At 45.6% G+C, this 14231-nt stretch overlaps 1 protein-coding gene across 1 annotated transcript; it reads left to right on the top strand.

Annotated features, from left to right (window-relative positions):
- The first annotated feature begins 1505 nt into the window (after positions 1–1505).
- On the top strand, positions 1506–6014 carry LOC118512508 (T-box protein H15-like). Its single transcript, XM_036057023.1, has 5 exons — positions 1506–2399; positions 3631–3812; positions 3922–4052; positions 4181–4711; positions 4809–6014. Exons 1-5 carry the CDS (start codon positions 2081–2083, stop codon positions 5419–5421), a joined length of 1776 nt encoding a protein of 591 aa, XP_035912916.1. The 5' UTR covers positions 1506–2080; the 3' UTR covers positions 5422–6014.
- Positions 6015–14231: the final 8217 nt, after the last annotated feature.

The following is a 14231-nucleotide window of genomic DNA, read 5'->3' as shown; positions in this document are numbered from 1 at the left end:
GGGCTTTCGTGTACAAATATTAATATTAAATCAACATTCGAGCGCTTGCACCCCGAACATTGCCCATCGCCAATTCGTTGCTGGAATAATAACAAGCAAAAAGCCCTTTGCGCGGGTAAAAAAGCGTCTTGAAAATGGTCTCACCGAGAAGAACCGAGACAAGTGGGTAAACATTTTCTTATCAGCATTTTCCGAGACCTTCAAAAAAAACGCCTAATTCGTTACGCACCCCTATACGGCTTTTTGCCAGCTGGAAATGCTGTCCCGTCCTCCAGTCCCTCTAGGGCTTATGGGAGTATGGCTCATCCGTACTTTGCATCCCGCTGAAAATTGTTGGCAAACAAACGGTTGCGGCCTTTTACGTGCTGTTTTATTGAGACTGAGTGTAAGAGGCTTTGTACGCAGGCAATGGTCGCTGCTGGATACGAAACACCTGGGGAATCGGCGTCCATTGGAATCTTCTTTTTTTTCGTCCGCTCGGCAATAGGTCCTTAGCGCGTAACAAGGCACAGCAAAAATGGGATGGAAAAGACCTTTCAACCGGAGTTAGCTGAGAGTGTTCTAAGACTATAAGGACACGAATATAGAGGAACCGTTGGACGAGTGAGAAAAAAACTCATAAGACATCCCCGCAAGACTGGTTGGATGCTGGTCACCGATGGAAACCCCTATCTCAATTCCCCAACTCCAACATACTCCACAGCCGCAGAAGAAGCACAAAATAATAGTAAAGCAACCGTTCAGCTAACACTGCCAGGCCCAGGCCAAGCTGCTGCAAACGACTTCAAAATGTGAATAACGTTCACCACCATCCGGTCAGAGTTTTGCCAGCGTTCTGCCGGACGCCTGACGAGTTAAACTAATGAAGAAAATGAGTCCCTCGTTCCATCGACCAAGCAGAAAACACACAAAAAAAAAAAGCAAACCGTGGTGAAAGGCGACAAAATGACATCCCGAAACGAGCGCCCGAAACGAGCGACGGTGGAATAGGATGAGAAATAAATTGCTTTTTAAGCAACCGCACAGCATTGCGTGCGAAGGTCCTTTCACAAATTGTCTTCTGAGATTGCATGCGCGTATGTGTGTGTGAGTCGCTTTTCCTAGATGTTCTTCCTTCTCACCAAGAATTCTCCGTCTCTCTTTGCTGGGTAACGAGCGAAAAGAGTCAGCAAATAAATAGGGAACTCCGAGCCGGTCGAGCTCAGCCGATACTCATCCTTAGTGAGCAGGGATGAAAAAATCACAACAGGGTGAGAGAAGGCGCTCACTCGCAATCTCTCACTAAGGCGCTCGCATCGGTAGCAGGAAACAGCCTGTCAATCAGTAGGCGGAGTCTCGGACCAAACAAGTTTACAAGGGTAGTTTTCTTTGCTCTTTTCCGTGCACACCGTTTATTCCGTCACGACAGTGTTTCCCCTTCATTCGTGTGTTTGTGTACACGGCCGCCTTCTCGGTGTGTTGCAGTGCCACGGCACACAGAAGGTTTGAATGCCAGGGCGATGATGAATGAAATTTAGTTCCAAACTAGTTGTCAGTCCGTTCGTACGCGCCTCGGTCTCGGAGTTTCTGTTGAGCCCACCGTCCGTTGGCTGTGTGCATTTCGCTACGTGGTGTTGCGTGTTGAAGGAGAGTGTGTCGGAATTGACGGTGTGTGCGTGTGTTGTTGTTGGCCCAGCAAGCCTTCGAGACGGACCGGAGTCGGAAAACCGCAGTCTTGGAAAACGGTCGTGCTCGGAATCAGTCTGCATCGTATCGGAACGTGAAACGAATCGTGCTTAAAGTAGTCTGAACGATACTTCAAGAAGAACGAGATATTCTGAGCAAAACGTGAGCTTTTAAGGTGAAGTGTTTCGATAACTAGTGTTTGTGTGATGAATAGTTGAAGCCCCAGCGTGTGCACACATGATAGCGAAAAGATTGTTTTGTGAAATCAAACCCCATCTGCAGCACCGCAATCGAATTCTGTGACCTTTGGTGGTAAAAGTTCACGTGCAAAAATAGCAATTCCAACAAATAAAGCAAACTGTTTGTGAAGTGAGCGAAAGGACACGAGCTCATCGTGAACGAATCTTGGAGGAGAATGCTTCTGGAGGCGGCCCACGGCAACAATCACAACCCGCACCATCTGCTGCAGCCACCCGTACCCCACCCGGTACACCACCCGGTACATCATCCCCTCCATCCGCAGCATCCACACTCGCAGGCCGCAGCAATGGTGGCGGCGGTACAGGCGGCTGCCGCCCTCACGGCGGTAAAAAGTGCAACGAACTTCTCGATCGCGGCCATCATGGCCCAGGGTACGAATAATGCGACCAACGGTAGCAATCCGGCCGGAAATACCACCGCCAGCAGTGAGCCAACACCGGCGGTCAACACACGGCTCGAGGAGGGCAATTATCGTAAGTTTTTGCTGGAAGTTTGCACTTTTATTGTCCTTAATAACTGCAAAGTCCTGGACGATTGTTGTAGAAGCAGGACGATTAGCTGGTGGCAGGGGTGATTTTTATAACACCGTTGTAAAGGCATGTCCGGTACGAGGGCGCACAGGTGGAGCAAGCTTGAAATAACTGAGGCTCGCTGACTTGAAGTTGAGCCGTCGGTACTCTGTGGAAGCGATGACTTGCGTTGTTTTGGTTTGGATGCGAGTTGATAACTCTAGATTTTCGTTCGAGGGTTAAGTGTTTATGTTGATAATTCTACTGAAATCAATATCTCAACAAGTATCTAATGTGAGATGTAATGTTTTCACAAGAAGAATTAGACAATGACGTTATCAGTCCTGTACATTGAAGAAAGCTTAATCTTATTGAAGTTTTTGAACAGCTTTTAATTAAAAAAATGCATTTAAGTCAAAGCAGACGTTTCAATAACTTCTGCTCTGGTAAAAGTACAATGAACATTGAAATAATAAACATTTTCTTATAATGAACTTATAAGCAAGAAATATTGTTTAGTCCTTCAAAACTTTAAAAAAGTGGTTCGATATTCAAATAATTAAAAAATAAAATCAAATCGAAAGAAGAAGAGTTGATTTAATTTGAAATATAAGACTTTCAATACTCTTTAGAATCTTAATACCTTTTTCTTTCAATATTTTTGTCATGCTCGAAGCATCTTGAAGCTTCAAACAAAATCAATTTAAACATCAAATTAATTATCAATTTAATCATCTGGATACTAATTTAAAACGCAATAAAATAACTTCATATTCTGATGGGTAAAACAATACAAATATATTGCCATTTAATCCCATACAAACAGAGCATACAAATAGACAAAGTTTCTCGAATGTCTATATCAATTTCTACCACTCGAAACATTTCGAACAATAATCTGCACATGATAGAAATCCATCGCTAGAGTTATAGCCAATAGTTATCGAAGGCCTGCCCCAGTCGTAAGACATAACATAGATAGAAACCAATTTGCCAAACGTCTTTCTTCGCTTGTAATCAGCTCAGATTACCCGAAAGCCCAGCTCGTAATGTATTCTATTTCAAGCCACCAAACGTCAGGCTGACATGATTGCTCGCTTGCGATCGTTACGATCATCTAATCGGTTTTCGATCAAGCAAAACACACTTCACAAAACCCTAACTCATTCCGTCACACTGTTTCTGTTCTGCCTAGGACCCCGATCCCGCACGCCGGAACGTTCGTCTGAGGTAGCCGAAGAGGAAATCAACGTCAATGTGGAGGATTGTAGTGATTCGGAAGAGAGCACGGAACAGCCACGGGAAACACATTCGCGCACGGCTTCCACACCGGCCAGCGTGTCCGATGAGGATCGTCTGTCACCCGAGATCGCACAGGTACGGTAGGAGGACGATCGAAGTGTTGAAGTTTGTGATATTACATTTGGAGCAGCAAGCTCTAATCTTGAGTGGTTTTTTGGTTATTCTCATTTTGGTCTCTCAATAGAAAGCACCAAAAATTGTTGGATCTTGCAATTCGGAGGATCTGCGACCGGTTCAGTGTCATCTGGAAACGAAAGAGCTGTGGGACAAATTCAACGAGCTCGGTACAGAGATGATCATCACAAAAACTGGAAGGTAAGTTTCTATGATGTGCTTACTGATGTATTTCCTTTTCAATCCTACTCCAAGTTCTTTGCTAGATCTTCAAAGAAGACATCAAGAACTCAATTTGATTGTTTTCTTCCAATCTCCCTTCGCTTTAGACGTATGTTCCCAACAGTTCGCGTCTCGTTTTCCGGTCCGATGCGTCATCAAACTGCTGCCGATCGGTACGCCGTGCTGCTTGACATCATTCCGCTAGACAACCGTCGCTATCGTTACGCTTACCATCGTTCGGCATGGCTCGTGGCCGGAAAGGCTGATCCACCTCCACCCGCTCGCCTGTACTCGCACCCGGACACCCCGATCGGCCCGGACGCTCTCCGACGGCAGGTGATCTCGTTCGAGAAGATTAAGCTCACCAACAACGAGATGGACAAGACGGGCCAGATTGTGCTGAACTCGATGCATCGCTACCAGCCCCGGATTCATCTGGTGCGGATCGGTCCGAACCAATCGGTTCCTACGACACCGGCCGAACTTCAGGAGCTGGATCACAAAACGTTCGTGTTTCCGGAGACGATCTTTACGGCAGTGACGGCATACCAGAACCAGCTAATAACGAAGCTGAAAATCGATTCGAATCCGTTCGCCAAGGGTTTCCGTGATTCTTCACGGCTGAATGATTTCGATCGGTAAGTGTGAGAGGCTCTGGAGTTGATTGTTTAGTCAGAATTCCCAATTCTTCTATTGAGTCTAACGTTCCATTCTTATTGTCTCTTCTCCCAACAGAGATCCAATGGAATCGTTCCTTCTGGAGCAACATCTTCGCTCGCCGTTGCGGCTTTTCCCGGACCAGGTGATGGCACAGCTGGGCGGCGGCGGAGGTCCACCCTCGATGCAGTCGAACGATCCGTCCGTACTGCTGGAGAAAGCCCGCCAACAGCTCCATCTCTGGGGCAATCCCCAGGCCGCCTACAGTGAACTAATGCTGCAGCAGCTCTATCATCAACGGCCCAACTTTGGTCTCAACTTCGGTCCACTCTGGCAAAGCCAATGGCCAACCCAGCTGCCGCCAGGTTTCCTGCCCAACGTTGCACCCCCACCAGCCCACACACCGGCCATGCAAGGGGTGGCTGCTGCTGCTGCTGCCGCTGCCGCCGCCGCTGCAGCCGCCGCCAACTCCGGTGGCGGTGGATCCAGTTCCTCATCACCTTCGGCCGCTCCACCATCGGGACCGTCTGTCTCGCCGGAAGTGCGACCGAAATCGTTTGCCCGGTTCACACCCTACCAGATCCCGCAGCATCCTTCCTCGCCCGCACCCACCAGCCACCCGGGACATCCGCATCATTCGCCTGCCACCCGGTCCGGGTCACCCGGCTCGTCTCGATCTCCTTCGCACTAAACCCGGGGGAATGCATCAGTGGTATGCGTGTAAGTGTGGATAGGTGTCTGTGTCCGTGTGGTGTCTGTGTATGAATGTATGTTTATGGGCATGTTTTCCGACTGGCGGCGGAAAAATAAACCCCTGTACTGTGCGGAACACTCGTGATAGTCGTCCGTGGAGCGCATCCGCGGAAAGTGTATTAGTATTAGTGTGCACACCTAGAGAGGCTTCAGAAGAGACGGAAACAGTTAAGTTAGTGAGTTCGTTTATAGTGGTTGTTTATAATAAGGATTAGTTGTGCTAGCAGCATCGACATAACCATCTCGTAGCCAATGTTAATCGTCAGCGTCGCGACTGAAGCTCGTTTAGTTTTCCTTTCTTCGACCTTACAACTCACCTAGATAGTTGCGGGGAAGGGGTTAAGAACACGAACAGGAATCTTCTTATTCTTTTCCCCCAAGAGGGAGAGTGATTGTAGCTTAATGTTGTAAATACTGTCCTGTCTTCTGTACATATGTACGCACCGCGGTGCACGTTAAGCGTTGCTCGCGTATCATAAATCATACGAAAAATAAAATCATTATTTAAAAATCATAGTCAATAGAAATGAAGCGTCGTGTGTATGTGAATTATCATATTTTAAACTAAGGACATGAAAGAAAGAAATTATTTTACTTTTTACTGCGTTCAAAAATGCTTTTTCACCAATCCTTAGCTACGTAGCATTCTAAAACCCTTCGGAAGCTTCAACGCAGTTGGCTGGAATCTCAGCCTTGGACGCTTTAAAATACTTTCCTGATTCTTTAAGTTCAGATGCAGATTCAGAAACATTTTCTAACAGATGTTTGGCTGTGAGTTTTCCTTAAAAAATCTATTTGTCACTTGTCACAAAAATAATTTCACAAGCACTTTCAGCAGCCTAAGTTGAACGAATGTCACTTCAATTCTGCTAGATTTATTTTCGTTTGAGCCATGGATGACGAGTTACACTACATTACAATCTGCCCGTCGTGTTCAAGATATCCTTTTAGAACAGTGCTCCGACTCCTGGGTCAACGTTTCATGCAACCGTCACCGTCATCGTCGTTCAATAAATTCAATTTATTGCTATTTAAAGTGTTTTTCAGGTACTTATCATGGAAAACTTATCAATAAAACATGGCAACTCTCATTATTCATATTATAGATCATTATATTGTTTCTTACAATATTTTTGTTTCTTACAATAGAGATGATAAATGTATTAAGGACCGATGCGATACGGCACCACTTTTTCCACCAATGAACCGGGGTTCAAATCCTACCCATACTGTCTCCCAAATTTGTATAAAAATATAAGTCACTGTACTTAAAAAAGTTGTAACTCATATGCCAATTTGAAACAATACATTTCTTCATACGTATTCCACAATTGTACGTGTTATTATCATTTGATGCCTCTCAATTTCTAACACAGACACAATTTACCTTTCGAATGCCATTCTTGTTCCAGGAAAACACCATCTCTCCCATAACACTCACCTTCACGGTGTTCTAAATGCTTTCCTTCGTCAATCTGTCACACAATCGAACATTGAAACATCTGATGCTTTGGAGAAACATTTTTGTAGAATTCCATTAACCATTAGCATGCCTTCCCGTAAATGGTTTAGTGCTTATTGCACTCTTCACCTTTCGCTCGATTGCTTTATCACCCACTGAGCTTCTGAGCAATTTGTTTAATTGCTGACATGATCGTGTTTTGGGGGCTGGGATTTTGTTGGTAACTCGTGTTAATTTCCCTCCCATATACTCATCAGCTACTTTCTTGCTTAAACGAACCCGACCTTCTAAGTCGAACAAGTCAAGGTCCCTTAAAGGCAATACGTGTGCCTACCTATCATTTCTTCCCGTGTCCTTCGGCAATCTATTCGGCCTTGAATGGGAAGGTGGACCGAATAGCAAGAATTACTTTCTACGCGAAACAAAGATAAAGCCCGAAACCCGAGTGGAGACATTAATTTTCAAAGCTCGCCCATTCCCGGCGAACCTGTCCTCGGTGGTGTAGCGACACACAGGCGTAAACCTCCATAAAACTCACCTACGGTGGCACGTGGCACACAGAGCCTTGCCGGTACCGTCGGCAGGCTCGTGGACATTTTTATGGGACGCAAGTATCATCATCCAGCCCGGGGCACACGAACAAAAGGAAGGAAGGAATGTGGACAAACACATAACGTACATCCTTCACCTATTGCCACGGCAATGCACATTCGAGGCTAATGTTCGAGGTACGGTACCGATTCGATGCACCTTTTCCTTGGCATGGCCGTCCCTGAGCGTACCCATCGCGCGTCAAACCATTTCGTCAGGGTCGCACTCGTTCACCGCGCGTTAGTCGGAGCGCATCCTTGGCCCAGGGTTTGCCATGCTCGGCCCGGTCGCATAGTTATCCGCAATTTGTTTGGTCACGTGTCGATATTCAGGCGACCTCGACCATTCCTCCCGAGACCGTCCTTGCCAATTTATCAGGCTCATGATTTGAGCGTGAAGTAGTTTTGTCTACGCCCGCCTGCGCGTGAGATAATTGGCCGGGCGTTGCCCTTGCGATGCGAGTCCGCGTGCGTTCGTCCGTGCGGTTTGGGAGCATCCTTGCTCGGTCGTACGTGTGACACATCGCTGCCCGAGCGGTCTGGCACCATCGCACCTGGAATGGGAAGGTTGGAAGCAGCAGGAACGCGGCGATCATCATCAGCATCATCAACATCATCATGGTCGTGAGCAAGGTGATGTCCATCCGATACGGTGTCATCGAAGATGGTTCTTAAATATTGGGAGGAACGATGTTTGAAAAATTTATTTATTTAAAAAAAGTAGAATATTTCAAATAAAGTTATCAAGAATTCCAATCAGTAAGAGATAATTTTTTTTAAATATTTTTTAAAACTCTAAAGAATCCACTAGTTCTAATGCTTAAGAGCTAGACTGCAAATTCATCTAAGACTCTTTGTTGATATAAGATAATTTTTTTGATTTTGATTGATTTGCGAAATTTAAATATAAAAATATATAAAGTTATGCCTGAAAACTACTCTCATACGCATGATAGAAGCTCATAGTATATTGTATGTCTCGAAATATTCATATCCTTCATATCATGCAGAGAAAATGAAAGCCCCGACATGGTCTGCTGGTCCTGAAGGCGTTAGTTTCACTGCAACGCGAGTTCTCATAAATTGCACCGGCGTTAGATCAACCATTGCCATTAGATTCCCGCTAAAAACACTGCACTGATTGGCGCTTTTTACCGCAATGGTCAGGAAAATGTGTTCGCCCTGCCGAAAAACCCTTCCAACCGTCTAGCAGTGCAAATGCATCGCTGAGGTGACTTGGTCTGACTACGACCCCGTAGAATCATTTCATCGCGAAGAAACGACCATCGACGATAGGGCGAACTAGCCCGTACTAGCCGTCCTCCACGAAACATTCTTCGCGCAAGAGGACGCAGGATTTGGATGCAATTTTACGATGATGTCGCTACCACGGATTCGACGGGGGCCGTCGCTACGAACGCCAATTGCTTCGCTTGTCGTCGCGACATCGGCGAATGGGCCGTGCTAGAAATTGCGTCGACAATGCGTAAAGGCATCCAGGACCCGTCCGAAACGTCGCTTCCCGTACGGTAGGATCCAATTTATCTATGAAGGGCGAGAAGCTTTTTTAAGGGCCGTTGGTCCGTCGATGCCCGGCAATTTTCCCGGTATCGACCCTAGTCGCTGTTGAAATGCGTTGAATTTGCTGAAATTGAGATTTTATCGCTCGGGTCTGGATTGTGTGTGGCGATGTCTTTTTGTTTTTCATTCTCTAAAGGACAATCTTGTGCGCTGCTGCTGCGTATCTGCGAATCGTGTTTCGGGTTCGCGGTTCGGGTAAGTGCATTTTAGCACCCGACGAGCAAATTGGATGGTATGAGGTGACAAAATTCGGAGGCTGCATCTGTAGAGAAGCAGCTTGGTTTCGCTGAATGTGCGTTTATTTCGTGGTGCGGCCGAAGAATGTCCGGACCCGTCAGTCGTCAGCAGTGTGAACACGTTGGAGGCGGAAAACTATCCTCAGCTCAGGACTCGTTGACGGCGCATGTTTATGGTGTTTTGGTGCAAATGATTTAATCAAAAAGGATGATGTGCGAGTGGCTTTTGCTAAATGTGATGATTTAAGCGAAGGTTTGGGGTTTTGGTTTTTTTGGAACCCTTTAATTTTAATAGAATAACTAGGTTGAATAGTGTAAAAATTTAAATATTGTTCAAATGAATAGTTTGAATTATTAGGAGCAAAAGTCCTGGCATATGATGATTGCTAACACCGAATTACATTTTATCTGTTTAACTGTGCCGCTTTATTCACACAACTAATGTGATGTTTGTAGATTAGATTAAGGATGTTCTGAAAAAAAAATTGACTGGAATCGTTGACGGGACATCAAAATCGTCTCGTCTATGCTACATCGTGGCGTGGCTCTATAACATCTAGAGTACTTCTGGCTTCTTCAGACTTGATTTTATTCGAAGCTGGACAACCCGAGTCCGAGTAGGATTCGATCGCCAGCTCTGCCCTGTTAAGGTAGGCGCTGCTATTGACTCGCCCACCGGGCCGCTCCTACGAGGTCCGGTTTTGAAATAAAATACACATCTTATTTACATAAATATAATGACGATGTAACGCATTTAATAGCCTCAGTAACAATGCAAAGGTCCAATAAACAATTGAACAACAGATAATCCAACAATTAATCCACATCAAGTGCCCACCACTAGCTGCCCACCAACAAACGCTTGTTTCTTGTACTGATTTTGTTTGTGTGTGGTTTTTATTTGCTCCCTCTTCCAAACAATGACGAAAAATCAAATACACACACAAAAACAACGTCCCAAGCAAATCCGACAGCGAAAAACGAAACATAAAATCAACCGCTTGCTTCCCAAAGGAAAATCCCAAAAATCACACCAAACTCGACGGGACGCGGCGTTTGCAAACCCCTCTCGGTACGTAACAAGCGTGAAATGATACCAGAAGATACGGGGCGCAAGGACGATGAAAACGACGACGATGGGTGAGAAAATTGGAAAAGCTACACCACTAGGGCACTACGGACCGGGTGGATCGGGATGAGCAGCGAGAGCGCGGAATCCCTCGGTGCAGAAAAGATTGCCTCGTTCTGCGAGTCGGTATGAAGGGTGAGAAGAGATGCCGGGTGAATGCAGGAAAAATAGAAAACCCAAGACACACTCTCACACACACACGCCCCGAACGGAAAGCGATAAATTATATCAATTTAGCTAATGTCTAACACTTGTTCTGCGAGGATTAAGCGGTAAAGTGGCACTTCGTAATTGAGCTCGATTTCTTTTGTATGTTCGAACCAGTGAGGGTTGGTGTGTGTGTGTGTGTGTGTGTGTCGCACCCTTTACAGACACTCGGGAGGGGTGAATGATTGTTTTCCTTCGGTGCTCGTTTCCTCGAATAAAAGTTCGATTTTTCCACCAGTTCCAGGACGCATCAGCCAAGATGAATTCTCTCCTGGGGAAAAGTTTTCCAATCGCGGGATCGATTTTTGCGCAACTTTCCCACCACCACCACCAGCGCAAAGTCACACAAATTCGATACACTGTGGTTGAACAAAAATTTGATGAGACCGATCAAAGCATCATTCGCAGTCCCCGGGGTGGAACAAGTGCCGGAAAAGGGAACCTGGGAATCAATTGATTTCGGGCGAAATGGGCGCGGCACATTTGTCGTCGGTCGCCGGTAGAGATTGATTTATCGGTTGTTCTAGCGGGCAGGACAGGTTGTGTATTGAACCGATTGCCGTGTGCTGATTCCCCAGTGGCTTGGGAATAATTTGTTGTAATTCTAGAGCGACGTTTTTTTTGTTTGGTTTGCGTGGGAAACGCTCGATGCGAACGTTATGCGTTGTGAATTTGCGTTGTCTATATCCATATTTTCTACGATATTGTTTTCTGTTTAGATAGATTCCGCGGTCCTAAAGCAACAATGTCTTAATTTTCAAGCAAATTTCTACTGCTTATCATACTGCAGGTATACATTTCTACAGCTGTAATACTGTTGGGAAGTCAGTGTCATCTGTTAGATGGTTGAGTGAGTAATTTTTCGTCTTGATATATTCATCATCATTTCAATCTGGTGCCAGAGAGAATCTTATTTAAATCGGGAGTGAACACTTCAGGGATCATTTTCTTTAAGTCAATCCAGATCCTATCGTACGCTGATGACATAGGCATCATTGGTTTGAGGCTCTCCTATATACCAGAAGCTTACCAAGCGAGCGGCACTAAACCTCGGGTTAGAGGTTAACAAGGCCAATACATGTTACCAAACACTGATTTAGGTCTACACCTGTGAAATCATCCAAAAAATCACATGTCTGTGGCAACAACATTGATGTAAAGCTACGCTCAAGGGTGCTGGCTGCCAACCGGTCATACTACAGCCTGAGGAAACTTCTCCACTCTAAATACCTGTCACGAAGGACGGAGCTGGGACAGTACAGAATATTTATAGTCCCAGTACTCACATACGCCTCTGAGATATGGACTCTGTCCAAAACTGACGGAGCCCTCTTAGCCGCGTTCGAGAGGAAGATGCTCAGCAGGATTTTTTGCCCCGTATGTGTGGAAGAACAATAGAAGAGCCGCTAGATGAAGATGCCGAACTCCACGAGCTGTACCAGATGATCTCAACATCGTTCAGAGAATAAGACTCGCCAGGATCCGGTGAACTGGTCGCGTCATCAAAATGACACTGGAATACCAAACCCGTAAAGTCCATTTAGGCCATCCCCATCCATTGAGATGGAGTGATAACAGTTGCTCGACTTCTGCAGTCACAGCTGCTTTAAACTGTTTAACAGTTTCAAATTATTCCTGTCTACTATGGACAATATGAACAATCGCTTCAAGGATAACAACGACTCAGGGCTATAGTTTGAATAATCCCAAAAATCAGTCTATTCTGAGGATGATTCGATGAAAAAGAATTTTCTTACCCTCTACAACCGTGTACGTGATTTGTAAATGTTATTATATATTTCCTATCACAATGTTAACCAAAGTCATCCACACAATCAATCACGAAACAAAGATTTAAAATACAAAATAGAGCAAAAGGTTTCAAATCTCAACACCATTCCCGAACTAAATCGTTAACGGCTCGTTTTCGCATAACACACACACACCACACGTCATAATTATCACGAACCCGAACACATTCCCAAAACAGCTCGACCACCCTCGTCGTGCCACCCAGGCCGAACCACCGTAAAAGGCCATGGCCATGGCACCCGACAATGGTGAACATTTATTAGCCGCCGTACGACAAGCAACACAAACAAACAAATCTGAGCCAGTAACAACGATCAGCCGTCGATCCTCGAAGCAATTGGAAAGCGGTGCTGGGGTCGAACATGAGCAATAGTGTCACCAGACGGGCGGGAGAAACATCTAAGCGCAAGAGGAACGCTCCGTCTAATTGCATATTAAGAACAAACGAACAAAAAAAAAAAAAAAGACTCTAAGCAAGACTTGAAACATGAACGAAGAGGAAGCAAGTGCAGCATAGTGAAACACGAAACCGTACGAACCCCAAATATTGTCCCTCGGCCGTGCCTTCATCGGCATAATTTATGCGTTCCTTTGCTACTGGAGCGCAGAGCGCGAACGGAATCGCTGCAGGTCGGTTGGGCGCGTGCATCAACGCCAGAGTGCAAGAGGACATGTGAGTGTGTGTGTGGCCACACTAGCAAACGGTAACGTACCAGAAAACCTTCGAGCACCCAAATCTCATCAAACAAATGTTGGGAAAAAAATAGAAAACGATCCATAGCAAGCGTAAGAAACACACCCGAACGTGATAAAAACATACGATCGTGTGAGGGAGCGTTGTAAACAAAATGGAAACGAAACGACAAAAAAACGATAACGATGTCCCAACAAACGGCTGAAGCCGAGAGAAGCTGTTGAAAAACGCGATCTTATTAAAATTTTACACTCCACCGAAACGGAAATATTTATGCGGTTGCACGTCGACCTCAGCATCCGTTTGTCGCGTTAGAAGCTCGGATGATGAAAAATGGGAAATTATGCACGTTGAGGTTGGTCTCTCGGATGTTGTTTGGGTGTGAGTGCCTCAGGGGGATGGCGGTTTGACACACTTCTTGTGACACAGTTTTTGAGCTATTGATTTTGAATTTTGCAATATTTTAATAGCGTGTGGTTTGATGTGGGAACTCGCCTATTCAACCAAGAGAGTCTTAAGAAATAAATAATGACAGAACATAGCTAAGCTCATATTGGTAACAAGCCGTGTGAAATGGGATGCTTTTCTTCTGCGTTGAAGGCTCGTTGGAACGGAACAGGATACGGCGAAAGTCGGGATAATCTTTTCCCGGTTTTGGGATACTTTCGCTTCGTGTGTGTCCTCTTATGCTTGTCCTCTGCTTCAGCTTGGGAAGGCGTGTGCGTAGGCGTTCGCGAATGGCCAAAAAGCCAACGCACAAGGATCCCGCAAGAGTGGGCAAGATTTATGGGAACCGAGAGCGATGAAGCGCGATGAAGTTTGGTGTTATTTTCGGGAACTTGTTTCCTGCCCTGTGAGGTTTTTTTTCGCTCTCTGAAGTGATATTTTTATGGGTTGCATTTTTTGATTCTCAAGTTTTGGAGAGGCGTGAGGGTGATTCTTCATGACACGCATCCCTGCCATTCGCCTGCCATTTGCTGTATCCTTCGCTGGGAGAAATATGAGCGACGCGCATAAAGTTAACGTTTGAAAGTTTG

This window comes from Anopheles stephensi, chromosome 3 (genome assembly GCF_013141755.1).
Source record: "Anopheles stephensi strain Indian chromosome 3, UCI_ANSTEP_V1.0, whole genome shotgun sequence".
Classification (NCBI taxonomy): domain Eukaryota; kingdom Metazoa; phylum Arthropoda; class Insecta; order Diptera; family Culicidae; genus Anopheles; species Anopheles stephensi.
The sequence above is the reverse complement of the archived record's forward strand: the minus strand, read 5'-3'. Positions and strand labels throughout refer to the sequence as shown.

Coding starts and splice junctions, on each gene's coding strand:
- LOC118512508 (XM_036057023.1), top strand. CDS start 2,081: ATGCTTCTGGAGGCGGCCCACGGCAACAATCACAACCCGCACCATCTG. Junction 2,400..3,630: donor GCTCGAGGAGGGCAATTATC/GTAAGTTTTTGC, acceptor TGTTCTGCCTAG/GACCCCGATCCCGCACGCCG. Junction 3,813..3,921: donor TGTCACCCGAGATCGCACAG/GTACGGTAGGAG, acceptor GTCTCTCAATAG/AAAGCACCAAAAATTGTTGG.